The sequence below is a fragment of the Zootoca vivipara genome, chromosome 2 (assembly GCF_963506605.1).
Source record: "Zootoca vivipara chromosome 2, rZooViv1.1, whole genome shotgun sequence".
NCBI lineage: Eukaryota > Metazoa > Chordata > Lepidosauria > Squamata > Lacertidae > Zootoca > Zootoca vivipara.
The window spans coordinates 93,944,361-93,968,541 of record NC_083277.1 but is presented as its reverse complement, the minus strand read 5'-3'; the positions used below and the strand labels follow the sequence as shown (position 1 = coordinate 93,968,541).

The 24,181-nt window shown below is 43.5% G+C and overlaps 1 protein-coding gene across 10 annotated transcripts in view; it reads right to left on the bottom strand.

The window, feature by feature from the left end:
- The window catches only part of CACNA1G (calcium voltage-gated channel subunit alpha1 G), a 177,558-nt gene that overhangs the window by 54,875 nt on the left and 98,502 nt on the right, over positions 1–24,181 (bottom strand). For all 10 annotated transcript variants that reach the window (XM_060271874.1, XM_060271876.1, XM_035104358.2 and 7 more), the window contains 6 exons: positions 23,793–23,916; positions 16,483–16,551; positions 15,092–15,276; positions 4,629–4,755; positions 1,213–1,338; positions 359–448 (listed from right to left, as the gene is read on the bottom strand). In XM_060271874.1, the coding sequence (XP_060127857.1) occupies positions 359–448; positions 1,213–1,338; positions 4,629–4,755; positions 15,092–15,276; positions 16,483–16,551; positions 23,793–23,916 (721 nt within the window). The remainder of the gene's footprint in view (positions 1–358; positions 449–1,212; positions 1,339–4,628; positions 4,756–15,091; positions 15,277–16,482; positions 16,552–23,792; positions 23,917–24,181) is intronic.

Below are 24,181 nucleotides of genomic sequence, written 5' to 3'. Positions count from 1 at the left end.
TGTTTTTCTCTTTGACGTCTGGTGGCAGGGCATCCCACAGGGCGGGTGCCACTACTGAGAAGGCCCTCTGCCTGGTTCTCTGTAACTTGGCTTCTCGCAGCAAGGGAACCGCCAGAAGGCCCTCAGCATTGGACCTCAGTGTCCGGGCAGAATGATGGAGGTGGAGACGCTCCTTCAGGTATACTGGACCGAGGCCTTTTAGGGCTTTAAAGGTCAGCACCAACACTTTGAATTGTGCTTGGAAACGTACTGGGAGCCAATGTAGGTCTTTCAAAACCGGTGTTATGTGGTCTCGGCGGCTGCTTCCAGTCACCAGTCTAGCTGCCGCATTCTATTAACTGAATGCCAAACCACGTACCTGCTGATCCACTCCCACAGCATCCAATCCATCGTACATGATGTCCACCCACCCATCTTTGGAGGCCAAAACAAACAGGGACATTAAGGCCTAGAAAGGCAAGAGGAAACACAGCATTACATTTGGGCTGGAAGAAAACAACTCCTTTCATCTGCCCATCTTCCACTCTGGTCTCCTATCTGCTCAAGTTTAATCTTGCATTTTAGCTTGTTATTTTACCTCGCTGATAAAAATGATGTGCTTTGATGCTGAACATCTCCCGCCAGCGAAAACCTATCAGTGTCAGACACTGGTCCAACAATGAGGGTTAATTCAAAAAGTAGAGACAGCCAGCTCCATTTTCACCCTACAGGCTTCCCTCACTCACTTCTAATTAGTTCCTGTCACACTGCTAAAGTATGGATGATTTCCAGTGGACCCTGTAAATGAATGGAGATGTTAGCAGCCAATGTGGCGCCCTTTATATGTTGTTGGGAATCAACTGCTTACTATTGACCATATGGGCTGAGGCTGACGGGAGTTATAGTCCTGCAACATTTGGAGTGCATCACTTAGGCAAGCATTAGGTTGTGTTGGGTACAGGGTATCAACTTTTCTAATATGAGGCTTTTTGCTAGACATATGTAGTATAATGTGTAGTGGTAGAGCAATTAAATGGCCCAAGAAGGTGCGAGCCCTTGTCTTAATTCAGAAAGGAACTTGTGCAGACTTACGAACACTAAAATGGGGGATTTTAAATGCACATTTTGTGTCTAGGAAATGTGTCATTTGCCACGGTAGCTGCAAAATCTGCAAGAACACTTAGAATCAGGGAAATAAAGGAGCAAAGAAGCAGATTACCATTCCATTAATACCTGGCCGAGATTATCAAAATTATACTTGTGCCGGACCCATTTGTAGCTGGCTTCTGCACAGTCCGACCTGTTGGTAATGTTCCTTGTGTCTTCCCCTTGGCAGACAAAAAACTTCCCTTTGAACAACTGTGAAAACCAAGAGATGGCAAAATAATTAGCAAATGTGACTTTACAATGTCCAGTCACTGAGATATGTCTGGAGGCTTTTGTCTGGCTGCCCCCAACTTCACACATTTGACATATGGTCATCAGGGACAGGTCTTACCTGCTCCATTTAAGCCCTGAGGTTTGGCACCAGGCACCCAATGTTTTATTAACACCATCTTTTAGTGAATGGTGCTTTGGTCCTGCTGTTTTTATTTATTTTTATTTGCTGTTTTATGCTGCTGTTTTAATTGATTTAATTGGTTTTCCTTCTATTTGTGAGCTGCCTTCTGAATAATTAAAGGCTGGGACATTTAAATAAAAACCAACAAAAAGCCCCCAAATCACCACCCAGGGAGCAGCAGATAATAGAGGCAGCTCCAAACAGGCCTGACATCTGCATCTGTGCTGGCATGGACATGCCAGGGAACACCAGCACTGCAGCATCCTTCCTTCTTATTTTTAACAAAATATTTTATAGTTCGGAGGTGGCAAGTCAAGCATGCACTTGGTTACAGATGTTCAATTTATGACTCGTTCCTTAAAGATATATTATCCTTTTCTAGAAGAAATTATGCTCCCCCCCCCAAGTAAATGTGTTTAGCATGAAGCAGCAAAAGCAAACCCCATTTTATTTCTGTAGCCATGATGGTACCATAAAAATGCAAAAATGCACAAGCTCAGAGTATTTCTTTTACCAGGGCTAGCAAACAGGTTTTTCTTTGGCTTTGCTCTAACATATTAGCAATGGAAAAGCAGTTACAAAGCATGGAATCGCCGTGGTGAGAAGAGAAATGTCAACTGTGTGCTTCACAACTAAATTAATACATAATACATATTACATAGAGTTACTTAAAGGTCACCACTGACTGTGTGGTGCAGGAAGAAGTCATCATGATACATGTGAAAATGCCTTCAATAACATTCAAAGTTTTAGGGACTGATAGAGGAAAAAGCTGATTATCTAGCATGAGTTTTAAGAGTTGGCTTAATGGACTTGGGAGGAACAAGCCACCAAATCTTCTTCAAGGGTCCTTGGTTGATGGTGGACTAACTCATGATTTCTGCCCATACACAAAATATTGTACCATGTCCAGTTTTAGCAAGAATATCTTACTCTCTTTGACAGGGACTGTATAACCCGAAGAACCTGAATGGTGCAAACAATGCTGCAAATAATTGCCAGTGGTACCCACACTTTTTATTTGTTTATGATAAATATTTATCTCCTATCTTTCCATGAGTCACGCCCAAGGCTAATTCTTGCTACAGATATGACTCACTGTAGTTCGGCCCCAATGCACAAGCTCATAAACAATTGCCCCCAATCCTGTGAAGATTAAGAGCAGGCATCCCCAAACTGCGGCCCTCCAGATGTTTTGGACTACAATTCCCATCTTCCCTGACCACTGGTCCTGTTAGCTAGGGATCATGGGAGTTGTAGGCCAAAACATCTGGAGGGCCGTCGTTTGGGGATGCCTGGACAAAGACATCATTCACACTACTAGAGGGAGGAATTTTGCACAGACCTTTGCTAGTTAAATCATATACATGGATAAAGAGAACAGCTCTTTTTTCTAGACACTAGTTGATTCTATACCTCTGCCTGTAAGTAGAATGAAGGAAAGGCCTCCCATCATCAAATTTATTCATTAAATTTGTATCCTGCCCTTCCTCCCAAAGGAGTCCAACATATTCTGTGAGATCTCACTTATTCTGTCTAGGACCGCCAGATTTAATAAGGGACAGGTGTTCCACATCTGTTAAAGTGACAGAAGAATTCTGAAAGGCGCAGCTTCTGTTTGTGCAGTCACACGGGTCGAAATTCTGTTGTGCACACAACCCTTGAAGCACGGGCATCACACTGTATTGTGAATCTGGTGACCCCGAGGCATTGATTTCAACAGCGTCAGATACAATTACCAACAGGGTGAAAGGTACTGAAACCCCAGATGATTAATATTGTCATTTTCTCAATGGCAAAAAGGAAGTGGCAGAGCGTGACAGCCTACTATGATGGATGTCAGTGCAGCGGCCTGCATCAGGCTAGGTTGAGACATCTACACTATTTTATTGAGTGACAAAAGTTATTGGCATTATCACGCTTTGCTTCCCTATAGCAAGGTTCGTTTCCCGCTGGACTATTTAAACACCACCTCTTTATTTGAACTCGAAAAGAGATGCCAAGCGTTTAGGGCTGTTTCAGCAAGCCAAACAACAGATATCAATGCATACCCATATATTTCATAGGTGGTGACATTTAATTTTTTTTTTTTTTTTACCTAAGAGTACTATACTTGGGGGGTTGAAGTGTTGAAAAGCACAACACTGGATGCATACCAAACGTTGATGATTCCCCCCAACACAGCATTTTCTGAAAGGCTTAGGGACTAGGGGATCAAGCTACACCCTGTACTTTCCATTATTATATTTCATCACCTCTGTCTCCATTACAGGTTAGTTACTAGTGCCTACTCTACAGCACTTGAAGCAAATATTGAGAACTGCAGCAAGCATATATGGGGTATTGCAACCAGCACATTAGGGAAGAGATCAAAACAAGATTTAGGAATGATTACTAAATCAGATTTCTGTATCTGAAAAGTGGGAGACTGAAGAGATAAAACTTTTGGTAAATGCTCAGGATGACTTCCAAAACCAGAGAGGTTTTATAGTTATACAGTAGTGATATAATACATATTCCAACCTATACATCAAGGCATAGCTCTATAAATAAAATATGAAGAGAACAAATGGGACCACTGGATATTACTAAGCCATTATAAACTGTGCAATTGATTAAGAAACAAATCACTTGCAATACTACATTAAAGCTGCTAAATGTATCTTGGAGAGGCTTAGTCGGTTTTCATTCAGTGTTTGGGTCCATTATAGGCAACCAGCCCCTCACTCCAAATGTATGTGCTACTGTGATGCTGAAAACACACTTTTGCTTAATGAAACGCACCTATTGCGGAATGCACAAAAAGTTTACAGTTCCTACAAAAGAGACACCAAATGGTTTTGCAGCTAAAATCAAATATTTTGACTGCATTTCTATTTTAAAAAGTACCAGTAATTTGTGAAGCAGCTCTGAAACACATGGACTTATTATTTGTTCGATAAGTACCTGTGGGGTCTTGCACCTTTCTAGAGGCATATATGGTTATGAGGGTCTGTGTATATAGGAAGGTCTCCAATTCCATGCAGTTAATCTGAGCACATGGACCACCGATCTATTCTACTTTCAGTAAACCCTGTGCAAAGCCTACCTGGACCCCCAAGATGCCAAAAATGATGAAGAAAGCACAGCAGATGACAACAATGTTTCCAATGGGTTTTAGGGATGACATCAGGGTTTCCACCACCAGCTTCAGCCCTTGTGCTCGGCTAATGACCCTGAAAGACAAAACTAGCGCGTTAATAGCATCCTAACAACATATCTTCATTCAAAGGGAGTGGAGGGGAAAGGCAAGTTGAAGTAGCAGCTAGCTTAAATAAATAAATAATCACTCCAATCTGAAAAGGTAAAATGGAACTGAAAATGTGCATTTGGGAGAGCACTTGTGTGATCTGAATGAGACACAAAGAGAATTACAGGATTTTTGTGCTTTTACACAACAAACTTATCTCATAGAGATATAAACACAGCAGCATAAATGGGACATCTGAACAGTATTGCCATTTTACAATGACCAATTTGTGGCATTTCACCTTGAAACATCTATGCATTTTTGCCATGTTTTCTTCCACACTGCTGTAATAAACCCTGTGCTTTATAAGATTGTAATGGCCGCTTACGGTCTTGCAGGTGAGCGGCGGTTGCGGCCCAACACGGCACCTCCTCTTTCCTCTGGACATGCAGCACCATTTTAGATTGTTTCCCTGTGCCCTCTGGCCACCGCGGAAGCTCACGGGTTCCCACCTAACCCCTCCTTCAAATGAGCCAATATGCAGTGACCCAGGTGGGGGCATGGCCATCTACTTAGCCTGGCCGACCACTCAGCACAGCATCCAGTCGGCCAGGAGCATCACCCACCCTTCCCCTCCCTTCATTAATAGTTGATTACTGCTCTAACCATTTCTTTTCAGCTAGCCGAGCTTTGCTGTGGTCTTTTGGCGGTTGCTGTAATCGGAGCTGGGAAGCAATTTTCCCTGCTCGGCAGGTTTCACCTTCCCCATAGCACAACTTTGGCGGTTTAGGCATTGGGTGGAATCCTATAGTCTTTCATCCAATCGGGGTGTGGTGAAGTGGTGACTCACCCACCCACTGTTCCCTGTGGTGGCGTTAACAGGGTACCCCATTAGAGAGGTCTAGAGCAGGGGTCTCCAAACTAAGGCCCGGGGGCCGGATGTGGCCCAATCACCTTCTAAATCTGGCCCGCAGACGGTCCGGTAATCAGCATGTTTTTACATGAGTAGAATGTGTCCTTATATTTAAAATGCATCTCTGGGTTATTTGTGGGGCCTGCCTGGTGTTTTTACATGAGTAGAATGTGTCCTTTTATTTAAAATGCGTCTCTGGGTTATTTGTGGGGCATATGAATTCATTCATTTTTTCCCCAAAATATAGTCCTGCCCCCCACAAGGTCTGAGGGACAGTGGACCGGCTCCCTGCTGAAAAAGTTTGCTGACCCCTGGTCTAGAGGGAAGTCTTTGTCCAAAGAGCCAAGTGTGTAGGGCTAGCGGGCCATAGAGCTTCCCTCAGCACTTGGGGGCCATTTGCGTAAACCTGCATTTTGCGATGGAGCCACTCCCGAATAGACCTTGTCATGCCTCAGTTCCCCAGCAAGGGGGGTGGGGCGGGGCTGAGAGGGATATATGCCCAATGCCTACCGGTATGCCAAATCTTCCTACATCTGAAATCAATAAAGCTGTGGCCACTTAAATCCCAGACAGTCCATTCACTTTACCACTCAGCAGTTAGACACACCAGGAGACGTGACTCTCTAGCTGGGCACACAGCCAGTCTTCCAAACAGCCATAGAAATGTGAAGCTAGATGTAAAGAGCGAGCTGTGGCTGAATTTGGGTTATCACTGAATATAGGGATGCATCTTTACTACCACAATGATTTTTAAAAAATTACAACAATGAATGAGATGGGTATTCTGAAGCAACTGACAGCTTAGGATTCTCAGGGTACCCATGGGATAATTTTTGAGATAAAGCTTTCAAGATGCCTTTAGCTTTAGCTTGACTATTTAAATGCACTGAAAGGCCGTACGTTATCAAGAGCTGTGACTGCCACATACATTCGTCCCCTTATGGCCCCTGATGACCAGAACAGTTGACCAAAACTCCAGTTTATGCAAAAGATGAGGAAAAGTCTATGGTATAATGATGCCAATTAAGGGCATTGGCCTAACAGATTCTGGTTTCAGATAATTGAGATATTGCACTGAGATCTTGAGATGAAGGAAGGTATACAAATCTAATAAAAATAAATAAAATAGATTTATTTGTGTGTGGGTTGAATTCAGTTGCCTGCGATGTATCCTGTCAACATGTCTTTAATTTTGCTCAACTTTTAAAAATACAGCAGTAGCCTCAGTAGTGCTTCCCTGGAAACCCCATGCTCCTTGGCTGAGAAATTAAACTGTATCCTGTTTGACCTCATGGGTAACAATCTAAGCTCCTTTAAACAGAGTCCGACACTGTATAACCCGACATCATTCTTCAGATGTAGGCCCTTGGACAATGGTTCACTTCTGCAGGAAGTTTGAATGTATGGTTTTAATCTAACTCACTGTCACTTGTGGCCTTATTTCTTGACTGGGATTTCTGAACATTGCTACCCATTTGGAGAAAATCTCTATGTATTCTGCTCTTTGGCAAAGCTTCAGCAGTTTGTATCCCCCCCCCCCCCGAATACACTGTCATCATTAACATTCTCAAGGTAAAAAGCAAATATATTTACTTATATTTTTATTGGTTCAGTGGGGAACTTTTCTCTCTTTTTTTGGCCAGCAATAGACAGGGCCAAATCCAGAAGGGGATGGGGCCAAGACCACCCACACCAATTGATCTACACAATCCTCCCACTTCACACATCTCTACACCAACACACACACACACACACACACACACACACTCATTTACTCACATTCATTTATCCCCACACTCCCTCCTCTCATACACATCTCTTGCGTTTCCTTGCTGTGCGTTCTATGGTCTGTTTCTGCACCACCAGCTCATCCCTGTCCTCTGTTTCAGACAGAAGCAGCCAAGAAGGAGAAATGGACTTTGGAAGGAGTGGGGCTGCAGGAGAGACCAACCAGCTGCATGGGGAGGCCTGGCAGGCCATGCTTGGATTCTCCACCCCAATTGTAATGGATCCACTTTATTTCTTGCAGATTTGTAGCATGGCACTATCCCTGAAAAAGTGACAGCACCATTAAAAATGCACAGTTGGTTTCATGATTTTCAGGGGCCCTGGGTAAGAGACCACCAGTAAGCCCTGTTAGGCACTGAGCCATAGAGTGTGGAATATACAAACTGAGAGCACCCCAGAATAATCATGTTCCTGGAATAAGTGTCCTCCCCACAAATTTCTCTGGAGCATAATGACCGTTCCCCACATAAAGGCAGCCCTGGAAGTTTGGAAGCCGGCACTGCCTACCTGGGCTGGATACTGGTGTTCTCCGCCCACTCAGTTAGCCGTCCTATCCAGCTCAGGGAGGCATGCTGGGGATTGGCCAGGTAGGAACAGGTAACCTTACCTGGCACACGGTGGAAGGTGAGCCATTCTCGGGAAGCAGCCAACGGATTCAGAGCTTTAGAGCTTTTCCTGGCAGCTTCGCTGGATTCCACGAGGTTTGAGGTAGGTAGGCCCCTTTGCCCTTCGCGGGGCTTTTCCTCTTTTGCCCCCCATCCTCTTTATTTTAATTTCCTTTCCCCCCCCACGTGAATTGAGGGCCCATCGGCCCTGGGGGAGGAGGGTGGGTGGCAGCGTGGGCCCCCTTGCGAGCTTTGGAGTGCCCCCCATGTAATTTCGGGCCTATCGGCCCTGGGGAGGTAGCAGGCGCCGCTGGAAGCCTCTGGCGCTTCCTGGGCCTTTCCGGGCGGTGGTGGTGGCCTCTCCGGCCCTTTCCCACCGTTGGGGCGGCTGGGGGGGGGCGCGCCGCCATTCCGGGCAGCCTAACCCCTCCCGGAGCAATTTGCGGTTAGAACAAAAGTGCCTTAATACCAAATCAGACATTGGCCCATTGGTCTGTGGGGCTGCCATACGCCTGAGATCTTCTTCACCCCATGGAGTATATGCTATCCTAGCCCCTCCCTCTCCAAAGAGCATAGTGGAATAACATATCTTCACAGGCTTCACCTTCCACATCTGTGCAGAGCAACTAAAAGTCAGCTAATCATTCTCCATGTGGATGACTTCTATTTCTTATAGAACCCCCGGTTTTTTGCTGAAGAATGAGGTAAACAAGCTTTAAGAAAATAAATAAGTAGCTTTAAATTCTGTATCCAATGATAACAGCAATTCCCTGTGTTAGGTTTTGTTTTGTTTGTTCATAACACTGTTGCTTAAAATCCTTTTGCTCTTGACTTTCCTACCTCCATTCTGTCATATACATTCCAACTTCCTTGAGTTGAAACTCATTCAGGAAGCCTTGATTGGGACTTTGCACAACTTCCACACTAATCAGTGACCTTCAGTGATACAGCATCACTCCGGAATACAACACAAAATTCCATAACTGCGAATTAGAGTATACTGCTGCAATTGGAGAGAGTGAGCAAGCAAGCAATCGATACGTGAGACAGATGCAAGCAGGAAAACAAAGCGGCTAGAATTACTGCACTGCCTTACCAAGGACAAGTCTTACCAAGGGCAGAACTTTACCAAGAGAAATTAAGAAGAAGCTTGATTGCCTTATTTTAGCTACCAAGTCCTTAAGCAATGTCCCCCTAAAAAAAAATTGACCAAAGCAGCTTGCCATGCTTAACAGGTTGTGGACATATAGAGTGAACAGTAGTTAACACAACTACTCTGTTTTACTATTTACTGGACACTGCATTTGTAAATGAACAGAAACTGTCCTTTGTGGGTGTACACTAAAACAAGTGTAGAGTGAATGTTGTAAAAGCATGGCTCTGAAGCCTTGCTGGAAGTTTTAGTGAACATTTTTCTTTGGTCCTAGAAGACCCACTTGCCACCCTTGCACAGTCCACCCAATGCATGAAAACCACCTGGACATGAAAAAATTTGAATATTGTATTGTACTTTCCTTCATTTTCTCCCAAGGCTGCTTCCCATATTTTGAGTGCATTCCAAATGTGTTCACCGTGAGTGGGAAAAGCTTTCCCTGCAGAACATAGCCTGCCCTTTATCCTCCAAAGCAACCATCCTAGTCCTTAGCTCAGTGTGCTCTGCACAGGCAGGTCCCATCCATATAGGCAGCTCCACTTTCAAGATCATCAATAAACTAGCATTCCCGCCTATTTATTTTAGTTACTTAATACCATAGAAAAGAACAATATGTATACAATAAAAACAACAAGAACAGAAGCTAAAAGAGCAGGTTACAGAACAGTATAAATACCAAACACTCGAAATAAAACCCAGTTAAAATGCCTGGGAGAATAAAAATGATGCCAGTAGGTACCAGGCAAGTTTTTTTTTCTGGAGAGATAATTCTACAACCAGGGCACTACCACCAAGCAGACCCTTTTCCTTGTCACCTCCCACTGAATCTGTGGTGGCAGGACCATCCAAAAGTGATGGCCTTCGAAGATGACCTTGACTGATAAAGATGTACAAGATTCATCATGCAACTTGGACCTAAGCCATTAAGGGCTTTAGGAGTTAAGAACTGAACCCAACTCGGAACAAAACAAGGATCCAGTGCAATTAATGAAGCACTGGCATTTTGTGATAATTGCACCTGGTTCTAGTTAGCAATCTAGCAGCTGTATTTTGAACTAATGGTACTTTCCAAACTCTTTACAAAGGCAGCCCCACATATAACACATTACCAAAGTCTAACCTGGAGGTTACCAAAACACGGATGACTGAGGCTCGGCTATCTCTATCCAGAAAGGATCAGAGTTGGCATGCCAGCTGCATCTGGTAGAAGGCATTCAATGCAACTGTGGTCAACTGTGCCTCCAGTGACAAAGCAGGATCTAGACGCAACACATACATTCCTCCTATAGCGGAAGTGTCACCCTACCTGGACAACAGTCACTATCCTTGGAGTAATGGGCAGCATCACACTTGAACACTAGCTTAGGGCTGGGAACGGAAGTCTTCTTTCCCCCATTCTACCCTTAGCTCAAGGATGGGGAAATGGTGGACCTCCATATGTTGTAGGACTCCAATTCCTATCATCCCTGATCACTTGATATGCTGGCTAGGACTCATGGGAGTTGGAGTCCAACAACATCCAGAGAGCCAAAGGTTTCCCATTCCTGCCTAAATCAGCTGAGTCTACAACTAATTGATACTCCATATATAAAAGCAGCCCTGACCCAGACAATGTTGTAACAATTGTTCTTAATCCTTCACTAGGGTTCTCTCCCTCCAGGCTGTGCTCTCCCCATTTTCCTTTGTCCTCCTTACTGTCCCAGTGGTACTCTCCTTTGCCATCCCTTTGCTTCCAGGTCTGATTAGAGTAGTTCCTGTTTGAGGGTCTTCACTTCATGCCACCCTCTGAGACTTCTGCACAATGTCTCCTTCCTCCTCTTCTCATCTTTTTTATATTAAAAAACCCTGTTTGTCACACTCAAAGCTGGAGCCAATCACAAGTCAGTCTTCAACCAGCAGAGTACTCCTGCTAATAAAATTAGTCATGCTTAATGCTAGGCATGATCCATAGTGTTCTAGTGAACTATTTAAAGCATGGATGTCCCTAATCGCTGGAAGCAGGAAACTACAACATGGATTTTATTGCTCGCCACTGTCTCTCACTAAATCCTCGTGTACAATAATAGAAATATCACTTTCCAATCTCTATTATTTTTCCCGAGCAATTAGAACAAGAATTTACACAGACAACTGCTTTTGCTTTGTGTTAATTGTATTCTCTTCATATATTTTTTTAAACGAAGCAGATGGATGATCTTTATATAACTCCTCCAGCAAATAAACACACCACATATGCACATACAGCGAATGGATTGGTTTCTGCAAGTCTAGTCCGGGTAGAGGTTAATATGGATGTGCGTGTGGCCGTGGTGTGATGGCCACCAAGGATGTGAACCATGTGTGCCCTGCCACATGACAAGCCTTGTGTAAAGCCTTGGACACATAGTTCCTGGCAAACAATACTTGCACAATCTCCAAGGCTTTGCTGGCGTGGTTAAAACTGGCTTGAATCACAAGGGCAGCGCTTCACACAAACGGCATACCATGTGGAGAAGTGCCCATATGGTTTGCATCCGTTGCGGACACCACATCACAGAGTGCATGTATGAAGTGGCGCCTCTTCGGATAAAAAGGGAGGCGTGTTTGTCTAAGCTGTTTCCTTTTGGTAGCAAAGAGTACAGTTACACTTGGTGCTAGGGTGGGGGAAGATTTGGATGTGCACAGGCATGTTTTGATGAAAGATTTCTACAAGCTGGACAGGGATAATTCTGTCATTCCCTTGGCTCTATTCTCTTGTCTGCTTCACCATTTCTCCACCAGATCTACATTCTTCTATATTTTTCATTGGCATGGGAAGGGTGTGTGTGAGCAATTTCCTTGAAGTAGACTATATAATGAAAAACAATCACATCCAAATGTTGCAATATGCATTATGTAAGTTGCGCTATTTATTCCGGGCAACAAAACCACATTTGGACTATTTGGTGCAGAAACGTGCGCACCGCTTTGGCTTAAAAACCTCTCTGTCGTTTCCTCCTCGGCTTCAATGCTAATGCAGTTCTCATGTCTTCAGGAAGCAAAAATGTAAAGACTTTGACAGAATACAACTAATCCCTAATCACTGAAAGAGGGCGACATGTTTTTGCTTAAGGGCTCCAGGGGCCCTTAATGGTACAATTAGCAGGGCTTCTTGGCTCTAAATTAATAGTGTGGTGGATCAGAGACCACGGAGGTGGTAGGCAGGAACAGAAGCTCAATGGTATCCAAGAGGTTGTGGGGGGGGGGGGCAGCTGAGGCTGACCTGTTAGAGTTAGCACTAATATTTGGGAATGGGGAGGCTGCGTTTGTTGGCATTCCTTCAGGAATGAGATCCAGCTCTCCCACAAATCCATGCAAATAACTCATCCATTTCAGCTACCTGAGGCTGTAGTGAGAATGGTTTTAAGCTAAGACAAATGAGGAAAATTGAAGTCAGGGCATGTGTTACTCCCCCTTCCAAAGCATACCTCCCCATCTAATCCCTGGAGTATTTCCCAGTTCTGCTAGCCTCAGCAGTCTCAATTTTTTCTGCTAAACTTGCACCATGCAGACAGCTCCATCCTAAACACCTGTCAGTCTCATATCGGCTGGAACACATTTGCCAGCTTTAAGCCTACTAGTCTGATCAGAGCACTTGTCACAAAGTGAGGGAAATTCAGATTTGCCTTCAACACTCAGAGAAGTGTTAATATGATAGAAAAGAGCCACGAAAAATGACTTGTAGCGTAGTGTTATGAAGAGTGAATAATTCATACATCTATTTTGGAAGCCAAAGCCAGGACAGAATAGTATTCAATCCCCACTCCACCCCCAATTATTCTGAATACATTTTAAATGTTGATTTCTCTTGTATTTGATTCTGGCAATAGCAGCCAGGAAGGAAAAAAAAATTAGTTCCAAGTAATCCAGATTACGTTTCCGTGCGCTGCTCTGGTTCACCAGAAGCGGCTTAGTCATGTTGGCCACATGACCCGGAAGCTGTACGCCGGCTCCCTCGGCCAGTTAAGCGAGATGAGCGCCGCAACCCCAGAGTCATCCGTGACTGGACCTAATGGTCAGGGGTCCCTTTACCTTTACCTTAATCCAGATTTACAAGGGGCTGGTGGATTACTACAATGTGTTATACATGGGGCTAACTGTGGAAACAGTCTGGAAACTCAGCTGCTCCAATATAGGGCAGTGAAAACGTTAATTACCACATCAGGACCTTAACATCTGCACTGGCTTCAATATATTCCTGTGCCGAATTCAGGGTACTAATATTATTCTTTAATCTCCTTAATGGCTTGGGGCCATGCTAGTGGAAGGCTCACCTTTTTCTGCATATGCCTTAAGATCTTCATTAGAGGTTCTACTCCAGATGCCTCCACCAAATAAGATGTGTGGTTACTAAGGAGTGGGCCTTTTTGGTGGTGGTGTCTTGGTTATAGAATGCCCCCGCCCCCGAGAGGCCTGCTTGATACCTACACTGTGGTCTTTCCAGCACCAGGTAAATATATTTTTATTTTGCAAGTCTTTTTTTAAAAAAAAGTTATATGCATCTTAGATATTTCACAGTAATTATCCACCCCCTCCAATGATTGGGGGAAGGGATGTAGCTCAATGGTAGAGCATCTCCTTTGTATTTAGAATGTACCAGGTTCAGTTCCCAGCATCTCTAGGTAGGGCTGGGTGAGGCCCCCTGCCTAAAACCCTGAAGAGCCTCTACCCATCTGTGTAGACAACACTGAGCTTGATGGACAAATAGACTCAGTAGGAAGTTCCCTATGTCCCTATGATCTTGTATTGGCTGCAGTGATATTGTTTTTATTATTGTTATTTTATTATGTCTTTATTTAACCGATTCATAACTTTTATAAACTTCTCAGAACACTTTGTGGAAGGGTAGCATAAAAAAATCTAAATAAGTAGTTAACGGCACAGCACCTCAGAAAGTTCTCTACAAACAACACTTGGAATTCCTCCTCTCTTCCTTTAAACAGGGTCTTTTGGGAGTGCTTTAATGCAAGTTGTCAACAGACCTCAGTAAACAAGCGCCTAATCATCCAGGGAGAAGCATGTTAGTTGTAACAGCAGTCTTGATCACTCATCTGTCCCCCAAAAACATTATTTCAGCAGAAGGAAAACCCAAGACAACATATTACACTTTTGTTGAAGCAGCTGCACAGGCAGGTTCAAGGTGTTGTTACTTGTATACACACACAGCCTAAACAACTTGGGACCCAGCCACCTGAGAGACAACTTCTTCCTTTACAACCCTGCTTGGCTATTACATTTGATGGTAGAGGACTTCTTGGGAGTACTAAGAGCTCCTACTACAGTATTAGCCTTGCATCCACCACAGTGTGGAATTCGCTACCATCTGACCTAAGGCATTATCCAACAAACTACTCTTTCAGGTGCATGCTAAATATTTTTATTATAATTATTAACTGAAGACTTGTCAGAAAATAATTTTGTTTACATTAAAACTGTCACAATAATTTACAACAATCACAGGGCAGTTGACAACATAAGGAAGGGACTATCAATTAAACAAAAAAAGCCCACATATCTGGTCATGTGTATCCACTGTGAGACAGACAGTTCCTATTCATACAAATTCAATTTATTATTTAGCATGAGCAACAGACTGCTTTTGCCACAGCATCCTGAAGTGGTGTGCTGTGCCTCTAGCATCTCTGTTGAGGCCTGTGGCACTCTCTCAAGTATAGATTTCACCTGCAAACATTTAATGGTATGTTGCCCCAGTATAGGTGTCCTTCCACTCCTTATTTCTCCAAGAGCACCTTTATTTCTTTCCATTACCTACTTGATCCATCGTTTCCCACACCCAGCCCAACATCCTTTGACCATTCCACATAACCCTCTGTAGTTTCCTTACCTTAACGGTCTGAGAGTTCGCAGTAGCCTCAAGACTCTTAGCATTCCAAGGATTTTTGTGCCGCTATCGGAAACCATCGAAACCAGGATGTCAGCCACTGAGATGAGAACCAACACCCCGTCCAGCACATTCCAACTACTTCTCAAGTATGCCTTCTCACCAAAGCACAAGCCTAATGCCACCACCTGTCAAGATGTCAAAATTGCAACAAAAGATGACTAATTGAGTCAATATGTTGAAGGCATTGTTTACAGATACGAGACTGCAAATGCATTGGCTTCCCAGTTATAGAAACACAACTAAGCCAATCCTACAAAGTGTTATAATGTAAGGTTCATAAAAAATAACTATGCAGAAACATCCCAGATTGTGCCTTTAACAGCTGATGTATTTTTAATGCAGTTAAAACCTAATTGCGCAAAAGTGTCTGCAATAATGTATAGGAATGAGATAAAAGAAGGGCACACACGATTAATATTTTTTTACAGCTGACTGCAGATATAAATGGTTAGGAAGCTGCTGAGCATATGCTATCCTGAGCCACAAGGCTTTCAAACCATTTTCAGGTGCAACAAGGTCAGAAGAACATCTAAAATGTAACATTGGAAGGTTGCTAATTTCACACATGCTAGATTTGTTGGAAGCATTTCTTCCTACCCACTGGTGACATCCCCACCAATTCCCAGCAAGTTAGAAAGTTTCAGCTGAGCATTTAAAACTCTGGCCTTTTCAGAGGCAAGCAGGCCTGAATGGTAAATCTCTTAAAAGAGCATATAGCAGATACAAACAGAGATGTCGAAAACGAGCCCTTGTGGAAGGTGCTTGGTCTTCATTTGGGTTACATGGCAAGCTGCTGCACAGGGTCTCAGTTCTGTGGTTCAAAAGGTCAACAGATGGGAGTACACACTCCACTAGCCAACCTCTGTTAACAGGGATGAGGAACTTGTGGCTCCCCATGTTGTTGGATTCCAATTCCCATCAGGCCAGGCAAGCATGGCCAAGGAAAAGGGATGATGGAAACTGTAGTCCAGCACCATCTGGAGCACCACTGGTTTCTATTCTTGCTCAATTAGCTGCTACAAACATGTAACTTAAGTGTTTAGAACTCAATGAGTGCATATGAGTTCCAAACACTCTTTTGCATGGGCATGCTGGGATGTCGCAGTAGGGGAGCCCGTTTTCACAGGACATGTGCATACTGGCATAGAGCTTATACTGATGAAATGAGTTCAGTAATAATAATAATTTATTATTTATACCCCACCCATCTGGCTGAGTCTCCCCAGGCACTCTGGGCGGCTCCCAATTGAATATTAAAACAACACAGCAGGTAGGAAAGATGTGTTTCATGAGGATTCAGGGCGAGGCCAGAAGGCCAAAGGGTAATTTACCTTGATGGTCATTTCAGCCAGGAAGATTGCTGTGAAAATATAGTTGGAGAGTGTGAGGAAAATTCGTTCCTATTTAAAAAGAGAGAGAGAGAGAGAGAGAGAGAGAGAGAGAGAGAGAGAGAGAGAGAGAGAGAGAGAGATGCAATATTTTAATCTCATTTTCCAAGCTGTGCATATTAACATACCTGGGAGCTGCTAAATGGTTTCTTGCTTTCATGCCGAAATACCCACAACATTTGCTATCAAAGGAGAAACTAGTCCAAATATGTGCAGAATAAGATTTAATTTTGTGAAAGCCGCTTTGCTTTTCTCATGCACTTTTATCTGTGTTAGTACCATGGACAGCTGCTGCCTCTCTTGTACACTGAGGTGGGATATGCACTGCAAACCATTTTCCCACAGTACAATCTCACATCTTTCCCTATATGCCTAGAATGAGCAGTGACATCTTTTTACTTGTACTAAGAATTCCAGAATACATGGAAGTGCCTGATAGAAAGTGGAAGGCACCAGAAATAGTGTGTGTTGTGTGAGGCTGTTGTGCATCCCATGTAACATTCAGGACATATTAAACACATTGCTGAGAGTCTTGGTACCATCATTGTTTTACGAACAAGCTGAGCACCAGCTTTCTGGAGGTAGGCATGCAAAGCAGTTCTTGCAAGGGGAGGAAAATCTAGATCCCGCCCTCCTATCTGCCACATTACCACAGCTGTCCACCTCAGTTTCCTCTATGCCTGCTGTTCGCGCAGAGCTGGGTTTCCTAATCCACATGTGTGAAGGGAATCTGAAATATGTGCGAGTATCCTTTTTCTTTTGACCCAAGTCCTGTGAATTTTCTTCCTTTCTCTACATTTAAGGTGTAGTTCAGGAGAGTCAATGGAGTGAGAGAGAAAAACAGATTCTTGTGCTTTCATTTAATAAATTTACAAATGTACAAGTTGAAAGGAAATTATAGGAGTGATATGAAATGAAGCAAATAAAAACAATGCAAGTTTCAAGCAGTATCAACCCAGGGCCCACACTTGGGTTACCTTTGAGCACATGAGGCCAAGCTACTAATTTCCAGCAATGTACACAGCTGAACCTCAATTAGCAATGAACACAGAAACAAACTTTGTCCTTTCTCTAATTCAGTCTTCCTCAAACCTGGTACTCCCCAGATGTTTTGGATTCCAACTCTCTCTTCCATGGTAGCAAGCATTAGGTAAGAGATGATGGGAGCTGAACTTCAAAACATTAGGAAGGCACCAGGTAGAGGAAGGCTGATATAGCTGCCTAAAGTTGTCTGTGACCTTCAGGGGATGTTAGCATTTAGCTATTACATACCACTGCATTACAGTCCTTGTTTAATTCATTTTTCATAAAAACCTCCATTCATTATGCTCCACATTTTCCCGAAGGGTACCTGGGAAATCCAAGCCTAACCTGACACCCCTATAGCTTAGTCAAAGTCCATAGGTTCCCCAGGGGTGGCTAAGGATCCTCTCTGGATCACATTTACAAATGATCACAGAAGTAGCTAGTGGAAACGAGACTTTGCAATGATAATAATTAAAGACATCACACTTCTGACTAATCCAGACATCCCCAAACTTCGGCCCTCCAGATGTTTTGGACTACAATTCCCATCATCCCTGACCACTGGTCCTGTTAGCTAGGGATCATGGGAGTTGTAGGCCAAAACATCTGGAGGGCCGCAGTTTGGGGATGCCTGGACTAATCTCTTTGCAATCTCTGATTATGCTTAGGGAGAAGACGAGGCCTCTGAGATAAAAATGCTGTTCAAAACTCAAAACATGATAGATCACGATGTGTGGAGAATGACTCGGGAATCAGTTAATAGCCACTTTTCCAGGCTGGCCTCTGTAATTAATCAAATCTTGCAGGTTGCTGCTGTGACCACACAAGCTTCTTCACCAGGAAAACATTCCCCGCCTTCTTCGGAGTACTGCACAAAAAATGGGTCTCTACAAGGTCAGCAAGCATGCCATGCAGACGAGCTGCTGGAGGACTGGATAAGGTCCTGCTTTAAGGGCTGCAGATAAAATATTAATAGCAGTCAGAAAAGGTTTGGAATATTAGACTCCTTTGCGGGAAGCATGCAGCAATTTTAGAGTGTAATCTCTGCAGACCACAGAGAGAATTCTCAGAAAGGGATTGCACATTGTCTAGAGGCAGTGCTCCCTCCCTCCCTCCCCCACTGCGGTGACAGGCTGGCTGGATCTGGGACAGCAAGAGAACCGGCTTGAGGCGGTTAGAAAATACACATCTCTGGAAGGCAAAGAATAATTGCTATAGACGACTGAAGCTCAAGTAATACCTATTTTGGTTTCTAGGCAAGAAGTCTGTTCCATGGAGAAGTTAGTATATGAGCCCTGACTCCCTTTAGGGGGTTTTACACTGCCCCCCCACTCCCAACACTAATGTAAAGGACTACTGAAATCCTTTTGCAAGCCAGCTCTCATGGTCCAGCTCTCTTCCATCCTGTCTGAGTTGGTCACTTTCAATCCAAAACTTATTCAGCTTTCTCACACTTGAATTCAAAGACTATCCTTCTGAACACAAGAAGCGCCCTGCTAGTCTACACATAACACAAGAAAAGGCCCATCTAGACCAGCATCCTGTTCTTACGGTGGCCATTAAAATGCCTACAGGAAGCCAGCAAGAAGGGCCTCAGCGAAACAGCAATCTCCCAACTTGTACTATCCAGCAACACTGCTTTCAAAAGTGGAGAGCGGACATAGCCATCGTGGCTAGTAGCCATGGATAGCCTTATCCTCCATGACCTTGAGAACAAATTCTGAGCAAAAGCTTCAGCTGCTTCTCTGTTCTTCAGCTTCAGGGGGCATGCCTTTCTCCACCCCACCCCCTGCTTCCCCATTTAATCTTCCTGGTTGCCCTACTTGACACTTCTGATCAACACCACTCCAGCCCCACTTCAAAAACTTTTTCCATGCCCATCTTTTATCCTCACATTTCCCGTGCGCCGCCCCCCCCCCCCCCCCCAGATCTAAGCCCTCTTCTCCACAACCACTGGAGCTGCAGGAACCACACACACACTTATCCTCTTTTGTACCTGGGCAACCTTATTTCTCCCTGAAATAAAATGCCAGATAAAAGACCTCTGTCCAGTAGTGGATGGAGGCAATGGCACCCACCCGGCCTCCAGCTGCCTTCATAGCTCCTGCATACCAGGACAGAGATGGGGAGGGACAAGGTGGTTGTGAGGTTGGCACGGTGTGAATAATACGGTGGGAACACCAGATTGGCTCCACCAGTGCATCTGCACCATGCTGACCTCACCAATGCCTCACCCCTCCTGCTTTCAGTCCTGGTATACAGCATCGATATGGGCAACTGGAGGCCAGGTCAGCACCCTGTCCCTATTCACTGCCCGCTGATGCCTGTTTGATATTGCGTGGTTTCTTCTGGATTCTGTGTGCTGGCAGGCACCATTTTGAAATCCTATGACTATTTACTCTTAAAACGGCTAATTCTTTCATAGGTCCTGCATGCAAAGAACAATTGCTAAATTCAACCAAACCAGATGTCAGTTTGTTTCCTAATAACCTCCCCGACAACATGCAATACAGGGATTTTTTTTTTAAGAAAAGCATCTGAAAGTTAATAGTGGCCCACAAGCTCAAAATAGCTCTTGCCCTATCCAAATCACTCATGTAAGAATTGTTTTATAAAGAAAGTTAATAGAGAACAGTGTCAATGATTGCTCGCTCATTAAAAGAACGTTTTTACTTTAATAGTTGGAAAGGCATTCATGTGAAGCCCCATTTGACAAAAGTTTGAAAACTCCCAGCCTTAATGAAGAGCACATTTTATTAACTAACTAACACACATGTTCAGTTTCTGTGGATGGGGGGAGGGGAAGTAAAAAGAAAGGAAAGAAAAAGCAGAAACTTAAATTTGTTTTCATGCCACAGTTCTTTGTGGGTCACGCAATCATTTAAAACAAAATTATGTGCTTTACCAGTTATGGAAATCTTTCTTAGTGTGAAGTGGCTAAGCTACAAAGGCACACATCTGGAGGTAGTTCCTTGAAATCTATGGGACACAGATTTTGTGACCCAGAAAAGAGAGAGCTTTAGTGGAACACAGGGTGGAATTGTTTCAAAATGCTGTAGTCAGGAGTGCTCCTGATTAGGATTACAGCTGCTCTATTCCATTCTATTCTCCCTTCCCACTGTCTGTCCACCCCCACCCCCAGTACCTACTGTGCATGCTACTGAGTCTTCACTCCCTTTAAAGATTTTTTGTACTACTGCAAGCTTTGGGTTTTCTCCTCACCAATCCTGCTGATAACCTCCCTCCTGTGTGGAGCTGTTTTGGCTCCATAAGCAATGATGCTCACAGCCTTAACACTGGAAGAAGGAATATCTTGGGTCTGAAAGCTTGATCTCCAGTGCATGCTTATCTGAAAGCAAGTCCCACTAAGCTCAGTAAGGTTTATTACCAAGGAAGCACACAAAAAGAGTGTAGGACTAGTTTTTGATGCAGCTGCTTCTAATGACTAACTGCAACATGTTTTGAAATGACACCCTGTGTGGTAGCTTCATCAACATGGGTTATAGGGCTGGCCCTATCATTAGTCAGGGTGAGGCAACTGGCTAAGGTGGCAGCTGCCCTGGGGAAGCATTATCATCTTGTGATTGTCCTTCCTGAGCCTCAAGCCATTTTGTTCTGTTGCTACATGGCCTCTTCTGGACCAGCTACTCTGCCATGCTACTCTCCAGTGTGGTAGTAGATGTTATCGGTATCAATTTATTTGGCTTTCGGTTGTGGAATTGGGAGGGGTGCCATCTTATCCTTTGTTCCAGGTAGCAAAATATCTGGCCCTGATGGTTTGGGTATGAAAACCGAAAATCTATTTTAAGCTCTTGCTTGTTTTGTGACACCAGTTGGACTCCTAACAGACATTCGTCCATGACAATAAAACCTATCATTTGTACAGCAGCCAAACATGCCATTAAGTTGTATGGATGGCTTCAATTCAAAACACAGAAATTTCAGTTGCCGGTACTTCGACTTTAAAGCCTTTCAATAACTAAAACTGTCATTTCATATTCAAATTTAATAGAACTCCAGAGCATTCAAATGGGTGCATTTTAACTAACTTGCCAAGTTTGAATTTATATTCTGTTTTTAATTCATTAAAGCCCAAATAAGATGTCTGAAACTGACACCGATTCCTTGATGGTTTGAATTTCAGTAATTTGAATGGATTTGACCATTTGAAAAATACTCTTTGCTTTCAGCTCCCATTTTAAGCTAAAGGAAGATGATTCTAGAGGGGTGCAGCCAGAATAGTATTTGACAATGCTATAGAAGCCCCCCAACAGTTGTGTGTTTTGTTTATCAGCCCCTCTTTTTGCCTCTCGGAAGCTGCAAATCCTAAGCATGCTCACCAGGATGTAATCCCATTGAATTCAGTGGGGCTTATGTCCAAGCAAACATGCATAGGATCAGGCGGTAAGAAACTGAAATAAAATAATAGAACAGTCAGATTAATATGCTTTATCTGGTTAGAATCTGATTGACAGACAAACAGGCACTGTTGCTATGAAGATCTGATTGGGGAGGGGGAACCCAATTATGCAAATCTATCAAAACAAATGTTGCAGGGAACCAGAATGAAGATGTTTGTTCCTATCAAAACAAAGAGGAGAAAAAGAAGTGCAAAATAGAGCTATTCCTTTCCTTCCTTTGCGCTGTGCCACCCCCCACCCCCCGTAAATGCCAATGCAGAACAGATGGAAAGGACCAAAACCCAACATTACACCAAGAAAGCAAAAGAGTTTGAATGTTTATTGAAGAAGAAAACTGTGACAGATGCCATAGCTGTGTCAAGTATTAAAACAAGCTGATTCTGCCTTGGGAAATAGGATGCCACAAAAAAAAGGGGGGGTGTTCTTACTTTGATATCTTCGGCACATGGCTGTTGCTTTTGGATATTACAGAGTGGAATAAAAGACAACTTGACAGGGGCAAAAGCAAGGAAAGCCCCTTTGCACCCACTGCTGGGAAGGGGCATTTATTGCTCAAAGTAACAGCGTGCAGGTGAAGAACTAAAAAATGAATAAGCCACAGCCAATAATAAACTGATGAGGCCTCGACTTGTTATAAACCACAATGCTTAAATCCAAGAGCAGAGCACGGAATAAGGACAAGCAGCAGCTAATTCCACATAAATGCAAATCTGGAGGTCAGCTGTGCATCTGTAATGGCCAGATGTGCCACCATGTTGCTGGATCTAGGCAGCCGATGAACAGGATTTGCCAGGGTGGGAATTGAAGGCAGTTTTGCCTTAGCACTGAAAGTAAAAGTTTGGTGCTGATGTTGCTTAGATAGTAGCACTGCTTGTGTGCTTGCTTCTGTGACCCCATAATGCCTGCTCAAATATGTACATTTGTACGGTGAGGGGTGGAAACATATTATTAGGACGATACGATGTCTCTAGCCCCCTCTCCTCCTAAAAAAGCTTATCTTAGGAAGGCTGCCATGAATTTCTCAACATGTGGAGGAATTGCAGAAGTGAAGCAAAGCATTTTGAAAATACCATTTAGATGTGTGAAACGGTCATATTAGAAGGGCAACAAAGAGTCTTGTGCATTAAAGACCAACACATTTTTATTACAGCAAATGATTCAGTGAACTAGAACTCACCTCATCAGATGCATGGAGTGCAATCTTTATTTTGATTCATTTATTCATTCAATAAATTTAAATTCTGCCCTTTGTCATAAACAATGAAGTTATCAAATAGTAACTATTCTGCATTTAATATACCCAATAATGAAATATGAATGAATATGAACTGAGCTCTAGTCAGTGAAAGATTATGCAAAAAAGGGGCTTTATGGTGCCACAAGACTCTTAAGGTTGCACAAAGCAAAATTCTGCAAGTGATGTTGAAAAAGAAAGTTTTCTCCTTGAGGAACTGTATTCATTCTTCCAGTGTGACTTTCTTGTGATGTTACAAAAGCTACAGGAAAAGTGCGGCAGCCTTCAGACTGTTCATGAAATAGGATCATCTCTAGATCACCAAAGAGAGAGGTGATTGCTGAGGTGATTGCCCACAGGTGCTTTGATCTCTTGGTAAAACCAGTACAAGACCCAGTATTTTAACTTAAACGCATGCATTCACCTTTAGCCAGCTGAGATTAGCCCCTACCCAACAGCATGGCTAAAGAGATTGAAGGCAAGAGCAGACATTGCTAAGAATACAACATCTGCTTGGTTTGCTCAGCAAGGTGGTAACCATCAGGAAGCAATGAGGCTTGGCTACTACTCACAGCACTGTGTGGCTCAATTTTGGGACGTTCCATCGCAATGGTGATGCAGTTCAGAAAGATGATTACCAAGACAATATGATCAAACATCTTGTGAGTAATGATTTTATTGCATATCACACGGAATCTAGGAAAGGGAAGGGGAAAAGAAGACTTGGGAATTAGTTGTCATCACAAGCCGTAAGCATGCAGAATGACATTTCTTTCTAAACCAAATGTCTGAAACAATCCCCTCTCCCCCCTAACCCCCACTTTTGGGAAACTGAATCCCCACTCTTACACATTTCTTTCATTAGAATATAACTGCAGATATTTCAAATTGTTCAGGAACAGAGATTTGTTGGCGTAATTCTTCTCTCAAACTTTCCCTAGCAAAGCTTATTTCAAGGCAT